We start from the raw sequence: 22431 nt of genomic DNA, 5'->3' as shown, positions 1-22431 counted from the left end.
AAGACTTTTATTTTCTAGTCCTTTATTGTTAGGAAGGAAATCAGTCCCTTTCTCCTTGTATGCAAATCACCTTTCATTGGTAAGACTAGAGAATTACTGTAAAGGTAGTCTGGGATACTTCTGTTTAAGTGCCCATTATTTAGACATTTTCTCGGCACTACTATTTATGTGGAAACTTTTCATTTCCTTTTGGGCAAGCAAATGACTTTTGAAGAAAACATAAATTAGCTTACTAATGTCCCTTTTGAAGTTACTTTAAAATTGATGTTTGTACTCTTTGGCATATTTTCTAACAACTTTAATGTATTGAAAGCTTTCAGATTTTCTTTTTATTCTATGTTATGTAGTAACTTTTCATCTTTTATACAAATGCCAAAGGACTTGTTGGGACTATCTATTCATAGTCTTTTGCACACAAGCATCATCTTCTGTTGTCTTTGAAGTTGTCAGATCTTTCTTCCTCTCTCATACATTTAAAAAAAAAATTGTTTTGTATATCTCTCTTTAAAAAAAAAACAAAAACAGAAAGTCAAAGAATATTTTAGCAGTTTTGACTGAAAACATGTTGTTTTTCAAGATGTACCTTTTCTTATAGATCATTATTTTGGAAATAGACTTAACTTCATTAATCTGTTTTCCATTTTACTTAACACTGTAAATCAAAAGCCTGTTCCAAGTGGCAGTCTTCATTTGAGAATCAAATATTCTAGAGTCTGCTTTTATTACATTTGTTGTTAAATTAGTTTTACAGATAGAAAGTAGCACCCTATTTAACAAAGTTAGAGCTTAAGTCCTAAGAATTTGAAAATCTGGAATATGTTTATATATATATGTTTTAAATTTAATTTTTAACTTAATTATATATATTTACTTTTTTTGATGAATTAGCCCTAATAAAATACTAACAGTTACCATGAATTGTGTCCTTTTCTCAATTTAATTATTTTATACTGCTTTAATTAAATTATTACAGATCTGTGAAGGAAGGTTCATTTGGAGGCTATAGATATCAGAGCTATTAATGAATCTATTATGAGACTCAAGGTGAATTTTGAGAACTAAACAGATTATATAACCTCTGTCTATCATCCTTAGAAGAAACGCTGGCAAAACTTTTTGTGATGGAACTGGACCATACTTAACTCATTTTGGCTCACTTGGAAGAGATTCACTGTGGGTGTCAAGTAATCTTTGGAACCTAAAGGCTTCTTCTATGCTTTTTACCTCTTGAAAATCTATCATTTTTATTTATTAACAAGAATATGAAATAAAGAGAATGAAGAATAGGCAGATCAGGATATTATTTATTTTGAATATACCATTATCATTAGAAAGATTTTATAAGATTTCCTATTTATTATATAAAGTGTATATTTTATTTTATATTATTAAGTTTGTAGTTATTTTACAGTATTAACCCAACTGGTCATAATTTTCTCTTTATTCTTCCATGTATTTCCCAAACCCTGTTAATGTACATTAAGTTAGATAAAAATAAACCCTTCAGCCTGTTGATGAGAAGGGGAAACTCTCGTTTTCAGAGCTCACTGGTCCATCTGTTGTATGCCAGTAGCCAACAGAAACAGATGGCACTTTGTTCAACCTTGTTTATATATGTAACGTTTTTCTTTTCCATATTTCATGAGCTTTACGTAAGATATGATTGTTTTCAATATATTGTTCTATAATTGGGGGAAAAAAGACTTATTTTTTTAGACTATGTATGTAAACTTTATATATACATATAAAATTTATATTGAAGCATTTTGAACAGCTGCCAGACAGCTGCTGGCATTTATTCCTCAGTGTAAATCTGAAGATATTTAGCTTTACAGAGATTTTCAAGGCTTCATTTAATTGTCCTAATTAACACTGAATTTGAAATTTTGCTCAAGAATAACCATTTTCTCTCTCTTTTTTTTTTTTTTTTTTTTTTTTTTTAATCCTCACCCGAGGACATTTTTCCATTTTTTGTTCAGGTAGAGTGGGAGGAAGAGAGAGGAACAGAGAGAGAGAGAAACATCGATGCGAAAAGAACACATCGAGTGGCTGCCACCCGCACGACCCAACCAGAGCCGGGTACAAACTGCAACCGAGGTACGCGCCCTTAGCGGGAACCGAACTGGGTCTCTCAGGACCGCAGGCCGACGCTCTAACCGCTGAGCCAAACCGGCCAGGGCTAACCATTTTCTCTTTTATATATAAATTACATATGGAAGCATTCCTTATGTTTTATCTGACTACATAATGGCTTATTTATTAGTAAATGTTGATTTGTCATAAAAAAGGCATATTGTTAAATTTAGAGAAAGGAGAAAGCTGCACCTATGAATGTGTGAAACCCATCTTATGACTTTAAAGAAGAGAAGGCACTGTCTTTTAGTTTTAAATTTATTTATTTTAATTTTTTTCTATATTGATTTTAGAAAGAGAGGGAGAGAGAAATAGAAACATCATTATGAGAGAACATGGATTGGCCCCTCCCACATGCCCCCCACTGGGGATTTGGCCCACAACCTGGGCATGTGCCCTGACCAGGAATTGAACCAGCGACCTCTTGGTGCATGGGTCAATGCTCTTTAGTTTATTTGTCAAATGAATTATTCTAACCTTGGAAAAATTATCCTGCATCAAACTTAATTATAAATTAAAATAACCCCAGCTCTACAGAATTTAAATTTGTTACATGTTTTCTAGTCCAAATGAAGTTATTGAAACATTTAATTATTTGTTGCAGATGAATAAACTATTAAAATAATGCCTGATGACTAATAATATTTTATTCTTTTACAATATCATTTCATACTCTTTGTGGATGTTTTTATCACCTCCTGTTTTCAAATGAATGTACAACAGAGAGATGAAGAGCCAGTTGATCTAAGCATCTCAGACTAAGTTGTTCCCTAGACAAATAAAGTTCTTAAAATATAACAAAACAGAAAAAATAGTAATGTGTCAAGATTTGGATCGAGTTTCAGACTTTCCATTTGCTTTTTCAAAAATTTATCTTTATTGTTGAAAATAGTACAGATGTCCTCCCTTTTTAGCTAAAGAATTGCTAAAGGAACCACAATTTGGAATTGAACCCCCAGTTGATCATTTGGAATTTTCTAGATAATGTATCTATATTAAGTTCTAAGACAAATAATTGTTAACTAAATTTATTCTTTCCACATGTTATTTACACCCTGCTGCTTTATTTTGTTTCTAAAATAGTGTCAGCCTCAATGTATATCATGAAATAACTACTTGGTTATGAATACTTGTATACATCTTTGATCATTGAAATTTGTTGGATGAGCCAAACATGTTTTTGTTTGTTCTTCTTTTTGCTTTTTTGCATCATTTCTCCCACTTTTCCACTCCCCTTATATTTTCCGATTTATTCAGGGCACCATGTTTAAGATATGTTCATAGGCGATTGTGATTTGTCATGGCTACTTCATTAAAGCTAAAAAGAAACCAACAACTCTTGGCATTTTCATGGAAGACTTAGTATTGTGAAGAGTTGTGTTTGGATTAAATCACCTTATTATTTTTTTTCTTAGTAAATCTTAGTGATGTGATAAATGCTAAAGAAGCTTGCTATAGTTTCCTTGGTAATAGATCATGGTAGTCATTATACTGTGTAGGGTAGCAAATTGGGTAGGATATAGTATTCATTTGAGGTATTAAGGTCTCTCCATTGGGTTCAATTCTCTAATTTACTTACTTCAAAATGTAAGAATTCTTCATTTAGGCATTATGATGTTACAGTTTAAGTAGTCAAGTGAGAATTAGAGATTTGTTTTCTCATGATGATTTTGCTCTTCTCTATTTGGGATTAAATTTATTAATTTTGGATTTGGCATGCAAGAAAAATCACTGAATTGGGAGTTGAGATATTTGAGTTTGAAGTTTACCTCTGTCAGTTATCAGCTGTGTGATCAGTCCCTTTCCTGTACTACCTTTTCAAAGCTCTAAGGCACTGTCATTTCATATTGCTTATAGCAATGTTTTTCTGGCTGGAAATTGTTTATGTTGCTTATGGCTAGTTATTTAAAATTATTACAGGAAAACATCAATGATTACTATTTGGTAATAAACGCACTTAATTTAAAAGGACTGTTTTAGATAATAATAAATACATTTATTCACTTTAAAAATAGCACTTAACTTAAATATATGCATACTTATATAAGAAGGAAATTATAAATATAGAGAAATGTAACTGTCATTGTGTGTTAGGATCACTTATTGGCAGTATTGTGCCTTATGATACTAATTGCAGTATGAGTGTGAAAAACTTCCGACTGATGGAGTCATTCCAGATGCTTAGAGATTTAAAGTATTAATTAGAAACTATAAATAATTGTATATCTTCAAAAGAATTGAAAATGTGAACTTGGAGCTTTCACATATATACTTCAAAAATAATTCACTGATTAGATGATTCAAAAACTAAATGATTCATTTGCTACTTCAATACCTAAAAGATGGGTTGAATGAAGAGAAATATGGGAGTGTGTGAAGGCATTCTGAGCATTCTGAGATGTTTATAGAACTAAAATGAGTAATTTAAATATTTTTCCTTTGTTATTGGGTATTCTAACCTCCTTTTTGAAATATCCTCTATGCAAAAATTATGCAAATTGAAAAATAGCTTATTAGATAAGAAAACAATAATTCACCCATTTTTGTATTATCATTTGTATTATCCAGCATAGCCATTTATGAATTTCAATCTAACCATTCATTATTTATTTGATCACAACAAATTTATTCAGCCTTTATGTAATACGTATTGTAGTAAGCTGAGTTTGGAAACATGAGTATCACATAATCCTTACCAGTTTGGGGATGAATTGTGTTAGGGGACAGAAATTGAAGCATAAAGGACAGGCATGTTACAGAAGGGAAGCATGGGTATGTGAAGAGCTAGACAAAAAGTTTTAGTTAGATCTTAGATAAGTGTTGTCAATATTACAGACTCTTGTGCTCTGATATTCTCAAACTTTGATGTGTGTGTGTGGCTTACTTGGGGATCTTGTGAAAAAGCAGATTCCAATTCTGTATCTAGTAAGAATTAAGATTCAACATTTCCAACAAGCTCCTGGAGAAGGCCAGTGCTTATGAGCCATGATTGGTATTTTGAAGAGCAAGGCTCAGTACTCTTCTTTGGGATTGAGAATAGATGTAGGTCCTGCATTTAAAGACTTTCTGATACGGTCTTACTTTTTCTTCCTAATTCCTTACATACTGTGATTAAAACATACTAATTGGCAGTACAAATGTAAAGAAATAGTTTATAAATGGACTTCTTTTGAATGATTAATTCAGTCAAGTCTTGGTTATCTAGGGGCAGATTAAATAGTATGCAGTGAGCCGTGGTTTTAAAATAACAAGGGACTCAGTATTGTGAATTGAAATGACAATAGTTTAGGAAGACATCAATGTATTTATGTTGGACAGCAATTCTATTTAGAATGATTTGGTAACTACTCTAACCTAGGATCTCAATACAGTAATTTGTGGGAGTGGTGCCTCCATTCTCTTTCATTCTCTGAAGAGTAGTGATCTACACATGGAATTAAAGGTTTCCAGAGGCTGTGCTATGTGGGTGGAGATTTTTAACATATCAGTTGTAAATACTTCTGTATATCATACTCAATTACTCTTCAACATTTAGGTGTTGTCTTTCAAGTGATAAATGTGTTCTAAAATATAGGATGTAAATTTTAATTAAATAAGCTTAAAATAAGTCATTTATATCATGGTTAGTTTTATTTTAATTAGGATTTAGGGACATCTAAGATCAGTTCCTTCCTTTTTTTTTTTTTTTTATGGCTGTTTAAAATTGTTTATGTTACACAAACATGAATGCACACACACACACATACAAGGGCTTATGGCAGAGGTAGTATGAATCTAGGTTTAGTATTTCAGCTGTAGAAATCATATATTATAAGTTATGAAAATTTAAATTCTCTGCATAAATCATAATTGTGTGATATATATGAAGTATTGAAAAAATTCTTCAAACTAATTTTGGATAACTTTTTTTCCCTATCAGATACTTGTGTTATTTAAAAGTAGAGCACTGCAAAGTATGTTTAATTTGTCATGTTTTTATTTCCTGTGACATAAATTATAACAGTGCAATAGAGCAATAAATCTTAATTAGAAATACTAATTTTGCAAGTGCTTTACCTAAACAATATTATTTAACAGAAAATAATTTTTATCATTAATTAAACATTAGATATTTTTATAGATTTTTTTTTTTATTTTTAGAGAACCAGAGGAAGAAAAAGAAGCTTCATTCCTGATGAAGAAAAACATGAGGTTGGAATAAGTTAAGCATTTTTTACACAGTCTAAACTTTGAAAAAGTTTTGCATAAAATTGTTTTTTCTGATAGCCTGATTTTTTTTTTTTTTAATGTTTTGTTTTGTTCTCCCTGGGATGGCAGGAAAGAGTTCCTAGAGAGAGAAGACAGAGGCAGTCTGTGTTACAAAAGAAGCCCAAGGCTGAAGATTTACGAACTGAGTGTGCAACCTGCAAGGGAACGGGAGACAATGAAAATCTGGTCAGGTAAGTTGGATGCTGAGACCTTGTCTTTAGGGCATTAAGGTTGCATTTCATCATTTTCTCATCACAGATATAATGGGAGGGAAATCACAGTACAGGGCCTTTTTAAAAACCTTATTTAGTGGAAAGAATACTTCAGAAGGAGATTTCACCCACTTACTAACCTGCCACACTTGGTTATTCTCTGGAGTTAGATGTAATTAGGAGCAATAATCTGAATTGAGCACAAGAGAAGTTGACAATACTCTGCATATAAGGGCCACAGAAACAATTTAATCCAAACACTATGTACTAAGATTATTATGTTTTATCTCGTTAAACAATAAAATTACCACGTTTTCTTAGCATGCTATAAAACTTGAAGTTTATTAGTAATAATGGTAAGATAGAGATACTTTTTTATTGATAAGAGCTTCATCGGTAGTTCTTTACTGTTTATCAAAACAAATGTGTTAAATGCTTCTCTCTTATGAAATAAAGAAAGGTGAAAAGATGGCCTAGATAGATTTTACTTTGTTTTTTGTTTTGTTCTTTGTTTTGTTTTGGTACTTTTTTTTTTTTTTTTAAAGCAGACATATTGCTAATCAGGAATCTCAGCTGATGTTGCACAGTGACTATTCCTGATGGTCCAGACCCTGCTAATTTTAGCCATTTGCTTCTTTTGCTGAGATGAAAAACTGCTCAAAGCCCTGGGTGAGCTGGAGGAGTGGGTGGGTGAACTAAGGAGACCTCATTTAAGAGTCATCAATCAAAGGATAGTGACATAAGTAATCTTCTGGTATGTCAAGGGAACACTTTCTCATTTCTTGCAAAATTATCTTTTTATAAACCCCTATTAAATTACCTGAGGGCACAGAAATGAAATGTTTCAAAAGCAGTAAATTGATAAAACAGATATTAGTACTATTTTATATTTTAAATATTTGGTTCTAAAATGATGTCATTTATTTGTCACTTAAAATATAACTTCTATTGTTTTAATGCATCAAATAAAGGCAAGAAGTTTTAAATTTATGAGTTTTTTTATACTATCAATAAAGAAGATAAGGAGAAAATTAAAATTATAGTGAAGAAATACAAAGTGCTTTAATAAAGTCAAGAAAGTCTGTAACATTTGGCCCGTATTTTTGGAATGTCTTGAGAGCTCTCCTGAGATTAAACTCATTTAAATTTAGGGTAAAGCAGTTCTAATAGAAGATATTCATAAATAATTCTGACCACAATGTAGTTTTCTGATTTATGTTAGAAAAGAAATTCCAAGCATAAGCATAGCATAGTGGAATGCATCAAACAATAAAATGACAAAAATTAATAAATGAAAGGATAAAAACAATCTTATATAGTGGACAAAAATTTAGTCTAGGGGCAATTTCCTTGGAGTTGCAGTTGGTGTTGTTGATCACATCAATTTGAAACAATACTTAAAAACTTAGAGAGTTGGTTATCTTCTTTTTAATTAACTAAACCTATGGAAATATCTACTCTATTATTTATTTTTAAAATAGTAGACCTTTTTACTACAAGACCTATACGTTTTTACCAGGTTTTATTATTTATTTGGTCATGTATTTGAAAGAAACAATCCAGGAAATAAATACATTTTTTATTTAAAAAAATGTTTTATAACAAAAGCATCTTCAATACGTATTTTAGTTGTATTAAAAAAAAATAGGTACCATCTTTGATTTCTGATAATATTTTTGAATAATATTAGTCTTTCTTTTCACTAATGAATTAGTTTCTATTATAAAGTTTTCATTCCTAATTGCATTATTATAACATGCCAGTGACTGGGATTCTGTGAAAGTCTTGTAGAAGGTAAAGATATTTTTGATAGTATAGAAATGATGGATATACAAAACCTTCTTTCTTGGTTTTACCTTGTTAAAAAGATAACATCACAGATTTTCTGCAAAGGATTTAAAGAGGTAATGGAGAGGGACTTAAAAAGTTTTATAAATATTATTATTAAAGTTTTTGGGGACAAATTAAGCTAGATATAAAACAATGCCATAAAATTTTTTATAGTTATAATGTGGTTGTTATATATAAAAAAAATACACAGTCAGTGTAAGCACTATTGCTCTTCAGTTAAAGCAGAATTTCAATTCATGTAGAATTTAATGTTTAAAAAGGTAATAAGCTAATAATATCTGCCATTCCCCTTAACATCTCTTTTATTTTGTAAGTGGCACCATCATTGTTTGCAAATTCCCTAAAAAGTCCACACTTTTCTGATTAATTTGCATTTTAAATATGTACACATGAAATTTTTTTTGGTAACTTTTATTTTAAGACATTTTAAATTAGACTTTATTTTCTCTAAAGATATATTTCAGTGCTTAATCAGATTACATTATATTTATTATATATGTCTATTAGGTTCTCTTATAAAATTAAACTTGGGACACAATTTAATTAATAAGCTCTGAATGCACCATATTTATTTCTCAAGTGTCTTTGAACAAACAAACATGACTCACTAGAACCTGCTGTTTAACAGCTTTGATTTTGAAACCACACTTCTCTATGTAATTCAGGCTATATAAAAAATTCCTTCTTCTTTTCCAGTTCTTTATATATATGTGTGTGTATGACAATTTACATGTATAATTTTTTACTATCACTAGAAAATTACATTCCACTTACCAGTTAATTGTAATAGTAGGTTCCAACTGTTGTTTTCTGTTTTGCCTCAAGTTTTTCTTAGGCCTTCCTTTGGCATGTAATTTAGTACTTCTGTATCTAAGTTTTTTCCTTTATTGTGCATGGTAAAAAGCCCATTCTGCTTCATTAGGGACTTTGTAATAATAGCTGAGTGAAAGTAAATTATTTCTGTATAAAATAGTGGGGTAGTGATATAATTTAGTAATACATGCAGAGGATACATATACATGGGTTCTGAATTAAGGGTTCCAATTGGTAAATATGTTCCAATAAATGCTTATTATTATTACTTTACCTTTCAGAGAATGTACGTGTTCGGTTTTTGTTTATAATTATTTCTAGAATATGTGGGACAAGAAAATTGAATTTGTTGAAACATGTTTTTCTAAAATGATTAGCATGAACTATTTCCATTAGATATGGGAAATATAAAAATTGTGAAGGTCTTAAAGAGAAAGATAATTTACAGTATTTTATGGACTTTTTATAAATAGTGTTTCCTTTTTTGCCATCTATGTTTTAAATTTAATTAAAAATTACCTGAGAAGTTTCCAATTTAAAATATATTTCTTTATGTTATTTAGCAATTAAATGCTAAAGGCTAAATTGAAACTCTGACTTGGAAATGTAAGATCTTCTTAAGGTATTTATCTCTTTGTGATGGATGTTCTTTGTTGGAGGTAATTACGGGCCCACTTAGTGATATCTTATTTGTTTTTATTTCCACAGTTCCTAGCACATTTTATGCTCAATAAATGCTTGGTAATGAATGTCTACCCCACATAAGTAATGGCTGATTATCCTTTGCTAAATTAATCCAAAACTTTTAATATCTTAATTTTTTCCTAGAAAAAATCGGTCACTAAATATAAGTATTTGATGAACATGTTTAAAAAGTTTAATAAAGGAGAACTCTGTTTATGTCACTAAAGAATAGTGGACCATTTTTTCCTGGGTATTAGGTAAGGAAATTGGAACCACAAATTTGAGATGAGTTAGTGGATAAATAGAAATGAAGTGATTCTTCTCCTTGGACATATTTGATTTTTAAAAGATAAGTTTTAAAGATAGGTGGGCCTTTCTTCTCTATAAATTTTAATCAGGCTATCAAATTAGAAATAAGACCTCAAATTTTATTTTAAATGTGTAAACTCATTGCGACACATTTTCTACTTAATGGAAGACGGGAGAGGAAAACAGTTTCCTAAAACTAAGAACCTTAGCATTTTTAATATTATTTTGTATCATGGCCATTACTCAGAGGGTCGGAAATGATCTATGAAGCTATATCACTTTATAGCTAATTCCAAACTATTAAGTGCCTGCTATATTCTCCTCCTTATTTGAATATATGACAGATTATATAGGTATTGAACCATGTTAGGTACAAGATTAGATGTCTGTTTGGTATCTTAACAATTTGTCAGCACTTTTATTTATTTCATATTTTAAACATCTGGCCTTTGAGTGCTTCACTCAAAACTAAATTTGATTGTATCATCAGTTATTAGGAGCATCAGCAAGAATTCATATTTATCATATTTTTATTTTAAATATTAGTCTCTAATTACTCAGATTTTTTTTTTTTTACTTTTTCTCTTCTAATTTGTATGGAGGCTTCTAGATTGCCTGGATCAGAGTTGAAGGGCTGTTTTCTACCAGAGAGTTGATTAGATTAAGAGAGTAAAGCTAAGATGTAACTTTAGTTACTATATTCATAGAACAGCAGGTCACTTAAAATGGTTTCAGTTAACATAAAAAAAAATGAAACCTAGTTTTACCTCTATTAAGATTGCTTACAACTGCATTTGATATATTTCTTAAAACAAATAGATTTTTAAATTTTTATGTACTTATTTTTTCTTATGCAGTTTATCACATAATCACTATGGATGATACAATATGCATATTAATGTAGGAATATCGTATGATTGTAAAGTGGTGGTGCAAATATATATCATATGGGTAGGTAAAAATTAAAACTCAGAAACAAATATAAGTTTTAAAATGATTTGTCTTCTAATAAATTTCAAATGTTTTAAAAACACATTTTCTGTACAAAGACATTTCTGGATACATTTCTGTTTCCTTTTGATACCTCTACGAGCAATTTCAAGCATAGATTTCAGGGTTTTGTTTTGTTTAATTTACTCTTGTATTCCTGAGTCAGTGATTACTATAGTGCAATTACTATATCCTAAGGGATTGTTTCCAAAGTTTATATTTCTAATATTTCTTTCAGTTATATGTAGTAAAATGTATCCTTTCATGTCACACTGAGAACCTGTGTAATATACCTCTTTCTTCAAGTTTGGCTACTCTTATATCTGGTGTACATCTAATTTGGCTTTCTCTCTTGAAAGTATAACCATCTTGTCCTTGTATAGCTAGCTCTATGTTGTTGCTCCAATCACTGAACAAAGAGCCCCTTCCTACTCCATGGTGGTTAGTGACTCACATACTTCATAGGAAGTTGCATTAAGGAATCATTGGCAAGATACTAAATATTCCTAATTTTTATATTAATTTAATTTTTAATAGTTAAAGATAAAGCAGCATATCAAGATGTCTCAGAAGACATCTGGACTCCCTGCACTTCTTAGCCTGACGAAATATGCTGCCCGTCTCTTTTAACAGAGTTCATGTTGAAAGAGAAGAAAAGTCTGGCATTCTAAATCCAAATTGATGAAGCATTAGGAATTATTTGAACATTTAAACAAATGAATATAATTATGACCATTTGAACCTTATGTTTTCTAAGGTTTTCAACTCTCTCATTATATTTATACATTTACTTTATTTCTTAAATAACTGTTATAGAGACCATTGTGTTTCAAGGAAATTCTGATATGATCACCAAACAAAAATATAATCTAAATTTAAGAAAATTAAAGTTCAGTAAAATTAGAAACACCTATTTCTGCCACATTTTGGAGTATTTAACATAATTATATCCCTATTTGATAAAATATTCATAAATTTCTATTTTGTTTAGTAGTTGATTTAATTTTAAAAGAGAAGCTACCCAATGAGGTCTCCTTTTGTTTTGAAAGCTTAATTTATTATTATTTTTGAAAACTTGATCATTCAATTGTATTACCTTTTATAAAGCTAACTAATTAAATCAGCTTTATACCAGAAGTGAAACTCTATAAGAATGCCAGTATTTAATATGAATAATGCTAGAATGTATAAGGAAATCAGTCTGAACATTGATTAATAAATATATTTTTCTTTCCTTTTTTATTAAAGATAAGTAGGAAAAATAGCAATATTAAAACTATTTTAAATTTTATAATATATTTTTGATGATATGTTTTTAAAAATAGGTATTTTGATGAAATATAATTAAAGTAATTTAGATGAAAACAACAAAAAAAGTAAAAGTCATCTTAAAAAGAATGGCTGTACCTAAATAGAAACTTAATCATATGTGCTTTGTTTCGGTGTTTTTAAATCCAGATTTTATAAACTACATTGAATAATTCAACTTCCTTAAAGTTGTAAATTTTGAAGTGATGACAGAATGATGAAACAAGCTAAAACAATTTCATGGAAATACTATTTCCTATATTAAAATTTATTTACAAATTGTTTTGTTCAGTAGCTTGCTAACATTTTGATTTTCAGGGCAATATATTTACCTATTTGCTCAAACTTAGAATATATAGGAAGTCATTTCAGAATTGCCAGTCTAAACCAGCTCAAAAAGTAAATCTAAATTCAATAGCTGTTTGTGTGTGTATGGGGGAAAGGGTGGTAAAAGGTTATATACAATGATATGTATACATGTTAAGTAAAAATATTGGTGAATTTTAACAAAAATATGCACTCACGTAACCCCTATTTCTATTATGATATAGAACATTTCATCACTTCCAAAAAGCTGTGCCCTTTCCCAATCACTCCTTCTAGAGGGAACCACTCTTCTATATTTTTCATCATAAATTATTTTACCTCTTGTAGAATTTTATATAAATGGCATGTTTAGTTTTTATTTGATGTCAGTCATTTTAATGGATGTTGAGGGAATCTATTTTTTAATTTGCATTACCCTGATGTCTAATGATTTCCAGCATCTTTTCATGCATCCACTGGCTATTGGTATGTCTTCGGTTGTGAACTAATTATTTATCCCCTTTATAAAAAGATTGTGGTGTATGTTTAGTGTTGAAGTATAGGGTTTATAATATATTCTGGTTGAGAGTCAATTTACAAATATTATATATTTTTGTTGTTAATCCTCACTCAAGGATATTTTTTTCAATTGATTTTTTAGAGAGAGTGGATGAGATGGGGGCGGGGAGAGAGAGAGAAAAACATCGATGTGAGCGATACACATTGATTGGTTGCCTTCCTATCCTGTCCCCGACTGGGGCTGGGGATCCGTCCTGCTACCAAGGTACATGCCCTTGATAGGGAATTGAACCCATGACCCTTAAGTGTGCAGGCAGGCTGAGGCTCTAACCACTGCACCATGCTGACCAGGGTATGTTTTTATTGATGTTTTAGAGAGAGAGAGGAAGGGAGCTATAGATAGAAACATTGATGTGAGAGAGAGACATTGATTGGCTGCCTCCTGCACACCTCCTACTGGGTATCGAGTCTTCAACCTGGGCATGTACCCTGACTGGGAATCGAACTGGGACCCCTCAGTTCATGGGACAATGCTCAAGCCACTGAGCCACACCAGCTGGGCTTATTTTTCTTAATGGTACCATTTAAAGAGAAGATACTAGTTCTGCTGAAGCCCAATTTAGCAACATTTCCTTTTTAGGATTATTGCTTTTGTTTTCTATCTTAGACTTCTTTTCATTGGTTCAGCTCACAAAAATTATCTCTGTTGTTTTCTTATAGAAGTTTTATAATTTTAACTTTTATATTGAGATATGTGATCCACCCAAAATTAATTATGTTCTCACGTAGAGTTAAGGAAGTTTTGTTTATTATCCCATGTGGTTTCCAGTTTTCCAGCACCATTTGTTGAAAATTCTTGTCTTACTCGATTAAGGTGCTTTGGTGCCATTGTTATAAATCAGTTGACTTTTTAAATGTGGGTCTATTTCTAGGCTTTGTATTTATTTCCATTAAGCTATGTACCAATTGCCTTGATTGTGAGGCATTAGAGTAAGCTCTTTTGTTATTCCATATCCGTTACATTTCCCTATAAGTGTTAGAAACACTGTGTCTATTTTCATTAAAAAGGAAAGTATGATACTAGATGAAATAACATAGGCAACAACAATAATAGATAAATTGGTATTATTTTGTATAGCAAAGGACACTGTCAACAATAGGAAACCCACACAATAGGAAAAAAATATTTGCAAATCATATATCTGATAGGGACTATAAAGAATATATAAAGAACTAAAATTCATCAACAACAACAAAAAACCTTATTAAAAATGAGCAAAGGAATTGAACAGACATTTCTCCAAAGAAGATATGTAAATGGCCAATAAGCACATGAAAAGATGTTCAACATCACTGATCATTAGGGAAATTGAAATAAAAACCACAATGAGGTACTACTTCAAATGAGGTACCATTAGAATGACTATTAGAAAACAAAAACGAAAATAAGTAAACAAACAAAAAACCCAGAAAATAACAAGTACTGGTGAGGATGTGGACAATTGGAACCATTTTGTACTGTTGGTAGGAATGGTACATACACTATAGTGTAAAATGGTACATACACTATAGAAAACAGTCTGATGGTTGCTAAAAAAGTTACAGATAGAATTGCCATATGATATAGCAATTCTACTTCTGGGCACACACTCAAAAGAACTGAAATCAGAGACTCAGAGAGATATTATACATCCATGTTCATAGCAGCATTTTTGGCAATAGACAAAATGTGGAAGCCCCTTGTCTATCGAGTGATGAATGGATAAGCAAAATGCGATATATACATACAATGGAATATTGTTCAACCCTAAAAAGGAAGAAAATTCTGACACATGCTATGACGTGGAAGAACCTTGAAGACCTTATGCTAAGTGAAATAAGCCAGTCATAAAATGACAAATATTGTATGATTCCATTTAATATGAGGGAATTAGAATAGTCAAATTCATAGAGACAGAAAGTAGAATGGTGGTTGCCAGGGGCAGGGTGACTGGGTAGTTCATGATTAATGCATACAGAGTTTCAACTGATGAAAATTAAGAAGTTTTGGAGATGGATGGTGGTGATGGTTACACAACTGTGAATATACTTACTGTCTTCAAGCTGTCCACTTAATGGTTAAAGTGCTAAACTTTGTGATGTGTATTTAAACACAATTAAAAAAAAAAAGACAAAAAAAGCCTACTGGGGTTATGATTAGCTTTATTTTGAACACATAGATGAATTTGGGGAGCACTAATATCTTAACAGTATTGTCTTCTAATTTATGAACTTGGTATATCTCTACATTTATTCAGATATTCAGCTATCCTTTACTTTTTCTCATCAGTATTTTTGTAGTTTTCACTGTAGAAATCTTATAAATGTATTCCAAAGTATTTAATGTTTTTTGATGCTATTGTATAGGAAAAAATTAAATATAATTTTTAACTGTATATGCATGTTGAGAGCTGCCAGTTGTTGAGGTGGTCAATTAGGATCACAAACCAAACTAAAAGTTACAGTTAAAATTACTTATTTATTGCAGTAGTATAAGCAAGAGGCTAAACAGGAATGGTTGCTGATTCCCCAAATGTCCCATTTTTCTCCACTAAATAGAACTGAGTAAAAAAGTTCTGATGGATCACTGCAAACATTGGATGGGGTGGGGGGCATTAATGTCTCTGCTGACAGCCCTGAACAAAAGGCTCTTGCTGTTTTATGAACCCAGGGGCTGGGGGAAGGAGTGGGTAAGGGATATAAAGTAGAAAAGTACTGAGTTAGTGAATAAATGTGCCTTTAAGACCCCTCCCTCAACAAGGGGATCTTGGTAAAGGTGCATGAGCAGTGTTTTAGTCTAGCTCCTCCTTCCTCCACAAAAGGAGGCCTTGTATGTGTGTGTTGGGGAGGAATGGGGGACATCTGTAATACTGTTAACAATAAAAAAGAAAAAGAAAAAAGAAGAAACAAAAGATTGACTTTGGAAGCCAATAAAAGCCCCATGTGGGGGTGCAATTCCCCCAACCTTGCAATCCTGGAAAAAATTCCTGAATATGGGGTATAGTCTCTTTTATATATTTTTGGAATTAATTTGCTAATATTTTGATAAGGGCTTTGTATCTCTATTCACAAGTCTTGTTCTGTTAATTGTTTTCTTGTAAAGTCTTTATCAGGTTTGGTTATCAGGTTATACTGACCTTCTAAAAGGCCTTAGAAAATGTTCTCTCCTATTGTTTTTTAAGCATTTGTTTAAGATTGATATTCTTCATTGAATTTTTGTTGAATTCCCCAATGAAACCACATGGATCCGAGTTTTCTTTGTTGGAAGGTTATTAATTCAATTATTAAAAAATGGAGAGCCATTGACTTTTTTGTCTTGTGTTAGTTTGGGTAAGATGTGTTTTTCAAGGAATTTATTTCATCTCAGTTGTCAGTTGCTGCTTTAGTCATACTTATCATTTGAATGTGTATAACTCTTTGCTTAAGACTTTTATGCTTCTTGTAATATTTTAGATCATATTCTCTTCTTCCCTCTAAGATTAATCAGTATTTACTTATTTCTTGTATCCATCCTGACGTATATGATCCCATAATGATTTTTTTTCTTGTGTTGCTTATTCTAGGGACCCACATAAAATCCTACATTATGTTGTCACCCACTTTCTTAGAAATTATCTATGAATTCTTTTTACTTTTTCCACTAAATGAGAGCAGATTCTTGGCCTTCCATTTATTTATGATGGTTCTCTAATACAATGTGGCACAGGCAGTTAATTCAGAATATATGCCTGTTAAATTATCTACTGATGCATTGCTGGATTTGTACACATTTGCAGCTTTATACAGTTGATAATCTCTTTGAAGGCAGGACATTTCTTTAAATAATCCTGATTGACTTTTTTTATGTTTTAAAATTTACAAATATTTTTAATTTTAAAAACAAACTTAAAAATAGTATGTACATGTTACAAACAAAAAAGAGTAGGTGAATAAAGGCTTTTGATTGACTGATTATTTGGTCACTGAGACTTTGGAGATATTAGCTAGTCCAAGCTTGTCACTTGCCAGTTTTGTAATTTTAGGCCAGTCAACTTAATCTCTATGGATGTCAATTTCCTCAGTTTAGGAGAGGACCTTAGGGTATATCATCTCTGATGTCTAACACACTAGCTATGTTATTCAAAGATTATGTGTAATTCTAAGATCCCAAATCCATCCTGCCCATTTGTTTAAATTCTATCACAGGCTTTTCTGTAAACACATACTCTCAGTAGAATATTTCTATATGACTATGTAACTATGTAGAATGTGATTATTATTATTTTTAATTATTACGTCTTTTAAAGTGAAAGCAGTTTTCTTATTGCCTTCTGTCTCTTTTAGCTAAAGAGGAGTGGAAAATAAGCCATGTCAAAATACCTACTTCTTTGATAAATAGCAAATATTTCTGTTTTAAAGATAACTATATTGAGATTTAATTTTCATACCATAAAAAATGATAAATGTAGAGTCTAATGATTGTTAGTAAATTTGAGTTATTCAACCATCACTACAATTCAATTTTAGGATATTCCCATTGCCTCAAAAAGCAGTGTGCCTGTTTATTGTCAGTCCTAGCTCCCACCCACTGCAGATGTTTTCCTGTCAGTCATTCCTCATAGCTTAGATTTTTCTTGACTCATGTTTTTTTATCTTAATATTACTATGATACATGTTTCTGATTATGTGTAAATTAGATCCCCCCCCCCCCAAATTTCTAATGCACTAAAGGCAACAATGATCATTTCCTGGACCAAGTTTTAGTCAGATTTCTGAATCTTCTAGGCTCATTTATCTGTTCACTTCCTTGTAAAATCCAGTTTTAGCATGAACCCTGTTAGTCATTTAAACCAGAACCCCTCAAACCTTGCTATCTCATTACCCTAGAGATGTCTAATTAGGTTCCTGACCCCCTCCCCTCCTTCCTCCAGGTGATGTTGGATCACCCTGGCCTGTCTTCAGCAAGAACCCCCTCACCCCTGACATTTTATCTTAGTAATTTTTCATCCACTGATCCCCACCCTGCTTTTTGGCTATAAATTCCCACTTTTCCAACTTCAAAGTTGAGCCCAAACTCTCTCCTCCACTATAAAAATACCACTGCAGTGGTCCCTTTATCAAGATGGTCCTAAATAAAGTCTGCCTTACCATCTTTAACAAGTGTATATTTTTTCCCTTAACAAATGAACTTCTGATGAAAGAAATACTAAAGTCAGCCTTGAAATGTGAAAAAATTATCCCATTTTATTTCTTCTGCAAATTGATATTGTTTAACATTGGATATTTAAAAAAGAGGCCTGCTAAATTTATGTGAAGAATCTAAATTTTATTAAATTTCAAAGTCTTTCTACATTTTTGAAGACAGTATTGTATAATGAATGATTAATCATGAGGATTTACACCTGCTAAGTTGGGTTTGAAACCTAGTATTTCTATTATTTGTCAACTCTGTCTTTATCTTCCCTGTGGCTTAGTTTTCTTATCTGTAAAATAACAATAATCAATAATATGCCATAAGTTGTTGGAGGATTAAATGAGATAAATACAAGTAAAGGGCTTGGCACAATAGTTAGGGAATTATGAATGCTTTATATATGCAAATAACAAGTATAATAAAACACTTGTATAATGCTTACTATATAGCAGGCACCCCATATGTACATATTAAATCATTTAAACCTTACAACTATTCTATGAGGTAAGCAGTATTGCTATTTCCACTGAATTGAGGAAACTAAGGCATAGGGAACTTAAGTAACTTCCCAAAAAGTTGCATAGCTAGAAAGTGGAGGAACTGATATGTAAATTTAGGCAGTCTGGCTCCAGGTTCTACACTCTTACCCCTATACTGTCAGCGTAATTTACATGACAGCTCTCTGGCTGGATAAACTTGCCTTTGGTCAATGTATTTGTTGCAGGCTAAGTCATGACAGCCCTTTCAAGATTATATTTGATATTTTATTCTAATTATTTTATGGTTTTCAAGACTGTAGTTAATGTGTTTCAAGACCAGTGCTATAATCTTTATTCTTCTAACCATGCTATTTGATTTTCTTTGATATTTAAAGAATTTCTAAAATTGTACTACTTTTTCTTTTTAACTCTAGATGTTATGGAATTATTCTTTATTTATATTTTATATTGAATGAGTTTCATAGTACTAAATGGATCTGACCTTTGTAGAAATTTCTGAAATATTTGTTTTTAAGGAAATAACTGTCATTGGGGGGGGGGCAAGATTACATCTTTTTCAGATTATTTTAAGATATGTTAACATCTAATGATATATGAATATATTTATATTGTGTTTGTTGTATATATACATATTAAAATGGTATTTGTGTACATATTTAGTTCACACATCTATATATATTTAATATTATATCCTATATACTAATGGAATTAGCTATTTATGAAAATGTGTGATGCCATCTATAGTTTTACTTTTGTGGTCATTAGTAATTTTAATTGTGGTCATCTGTTTACTAAATGCTTTTGTAGTCTGTCTTTACTTGAAGAACACATATCATTGTTCTAACAGTAGATTGACGAAATCTCTGAATTTACAGACACAATGGTGTGAAATTTTAGAGAGGTGAGTATTTCTATTAACCTGCAGTTGTGCAAAAAAGGGGGGGGCAAGATTACAAGCACAGTTTACTGATATTTTGTGAATAAAATTTGGAAATCATATATAACTGCATATAGCTAGCCTCTGGATTACTTGTGATCTGAGGGGTTTTGTTTCTGTTTTTCTGAGAGGAGGGGTTTAAATGAGTGGAACAATAGAACAGAATAGACAAAGAATTACAGCCCTTTGATATTTAGTAAATAAGAACATTGTCGTGGCAGAACCTTCATAAAATGGCCATTTGTTCCTTAGTTGAGAAATTTTGCATCATTGATTCTTTCTTTAGTGCACATGAAACTGAGGGTTAAGTACATTTAACTTTAGCAGACATTTCTGAGAGTTAAATCTCAGAAATACGTGCACTCAGAATTATATAAACTTAAGGTAACCTTGTTCAAGTATTAAAGTATGTGTGTATATTTTAGTGAACACTGGTATTTGAACATTTGTATTTTTTTAAACTTATCTTTATTGTTGAATGTATTACAGATGTTTCTCATGTTTCCCCTATTGACCGCCTCCGCCCCACTCTCACCCCCCTCCTGCCTTTCCCCACACTGTTGTCTGTGTCCATTGGTTATGCATATATACATATAAGTTCTTTGGTTTATTTCTTCTCTTTGAGGTATGTCAGTCTAACAACTAATTTGTAGTTCTTAATCCCTTCACTTTTTTCACCCATTCCCAACCCTCCTCCCATCTGGCAACCAACAAAATGTTCTCTGTCTCTGTGAGAATGTTTCTGTTCTGCTTGTTCATTTTGTTTGTAGATTTAATTGTCAGTAGATATGTATTCATTGCCATTTTGTTTGTTCATATTTTTTATCTTTTTATTCAAGAAGACCCTTCAACATTTCATATAATAATGGTTTGGCGGTGATGAACTCCTTTAGCTTTTCCTTGTCTGGGAAACTCTTTATATGGCCATCGATTCTAAATGACAGCTTTGCAGGATACAGTAATCTTGGTCGTAGGTTCTTGCTTTTCATCACTGAATATTTCTTGCCACTCTCTTCTGGCCTGCAAAGTTTCTTTTGAGAAATCAGCTGACAGTCTTATGGGAACTCCCTTGTAGGTAACTAGCTGCTTTTCTCTTGCTGCTTTTAAGATTCTTTGTCTTGAACCTTTTGCATTTTGATGATGATGTGTTTTGGTGTGGGCTTCTTGGGGTTCATCTTGTTTGGGATTCTCTGTGCTTCCTGGACTTGTATGTCTATTTCCTTCACCAAGTTAGGGAAGTTTTCTGCCATTATCGTTACAAATAGGTTTTCGATTTCCTGTTCTCTCCTTCTGGCACCTCCAAGATGCGAATGTTGGCACACTTGAAGTTGTCCCAGGGGCTTCTTACACTATCCCTATTTTTTTTTGGATTCTTTTTTCTTTTTGCTGTTCTGATTGGGTGTTTTTTGCTTCCTTATATTCCAAATCAATGGTTTTCTTCTTTACCTACTCTACTATTGTATCTGTGTAAATTATTCTTTATTTCAGTTAGAGCCTCCTTCATTTTGGACTGTGCATCCTTCATTTCTGACTGGTCCTTTTTTTATGCTCTTGAGGCCCTTCCTAAGTTCATATAAGTTCTTTCTAAGTTAATTGAGCATCCTTATAAGCAGTGTTTTGAACTCTGCATCTGTTAAGTTGTTTATCACCATTTTGCTTAGTTCTTTTCCTGGGGTTCTGTTCTGTTCTTTCATTTGGCACCTATTTGTTTGTCTCCTCATTTAGGCTGCCTCCCTGTGTTTGTTTTTATGTATTACTTAACAAGAGGTATGGGGCTACCTGAGACCAGATGCTGCTTGTTTGAAAGCATTTAGGAAAACTTGAAGCAGGATCCAAGACAGGCCAATCCTATGGTAAAGCAACTGGCAATAGCTTGGGTGGGCCTGAAAGTTGGGTGGGGCGGGGCCTCAGGGAATCACCAGGGTGGGGCCAACAGTGTGAGCCAGGTTGCTGGAGTCCCAGATATGGCGGCCATCTGCTGCCCCAGAGAAGAGCTCACCAAAGGAACAAAGGCCTCTGACAGCACATCTGTCTAGGACAGAGCTACTTCTCCAGCCCTCGCTCCAATTCCAAGCTACTCAGTTCTTCCCCATATGTCTCTGGTGCCTTTCAAGCTGGAGCCTGGAGGGAGTGAGTCCGAGTAAGTTCGTGCGGGCTCTTTAAGAGGAGCTGTATGGTGCTCCCGCAGCCTCAGCCTCTCTCAGCCTCAGTTCCCACTGGTTTTACAGCAAGAAGTTATGGGGACTTCTCTTCCTGGCACTGGGACCCTTAGCTGGGCACCTAGTGTGGAACGGGGACCCCTCAGTCCTCAGGGAGGACCTTCACAGCTGAGGTGTCCTCCTGATTTCTATCTGCCACATGTGGGTGTGGGACCAGCCTGCCCACCTCCCTGCCTCCTACCAGGCTCGA

At 32.3% G+C, this 22431-nt stretch overlaps 1 protein-coding gene across 4 annotated transcripts in view; it reads left to right on the top strand.

Moving 5' to 3' along the window:
- PHF14 (PHD finger protein 14) overlaps positions 1–22431 on the top strand; it is a 178650-nt gene that overhangs the window by 95702 nt on the left and 60517 nt on the right. For all 4 annotated transcript variants that reach the window (XM_036246815.1, XM_036246817.1, XM_036246816.1 and 1 more), the window contains 2 exons: positions 6274–6324; positions 6451–6572. In XM_036246815.1, coding sequence (XP_036102708.1) covers positions 6274–6324; positions 6451–6572 — 173 coding nt within the window. The remainder of the gene's footprint in view (positions 1–6273; positions 6325–6450; positions 6573–22431) is intronic.

Source organism: Molossus molossus, unplaced genomic scaffold, assembly GCF_014108415.1.
Source record: "Molossus molossus isolate mMolMol1 unplaced genomic scaffold, mMolMol1.p scaffold_m16_p_7, whole genome shotgun sequence".
Lineage (NCBI taxonomy): Eukaryota > Metazoa > Chordata > Mammalia > Chiroptera > Molossidae > Molossus > Molossus molossus.
This window is presented reverse-complemented; position numbering and strand designations above follow the sequence as displayed.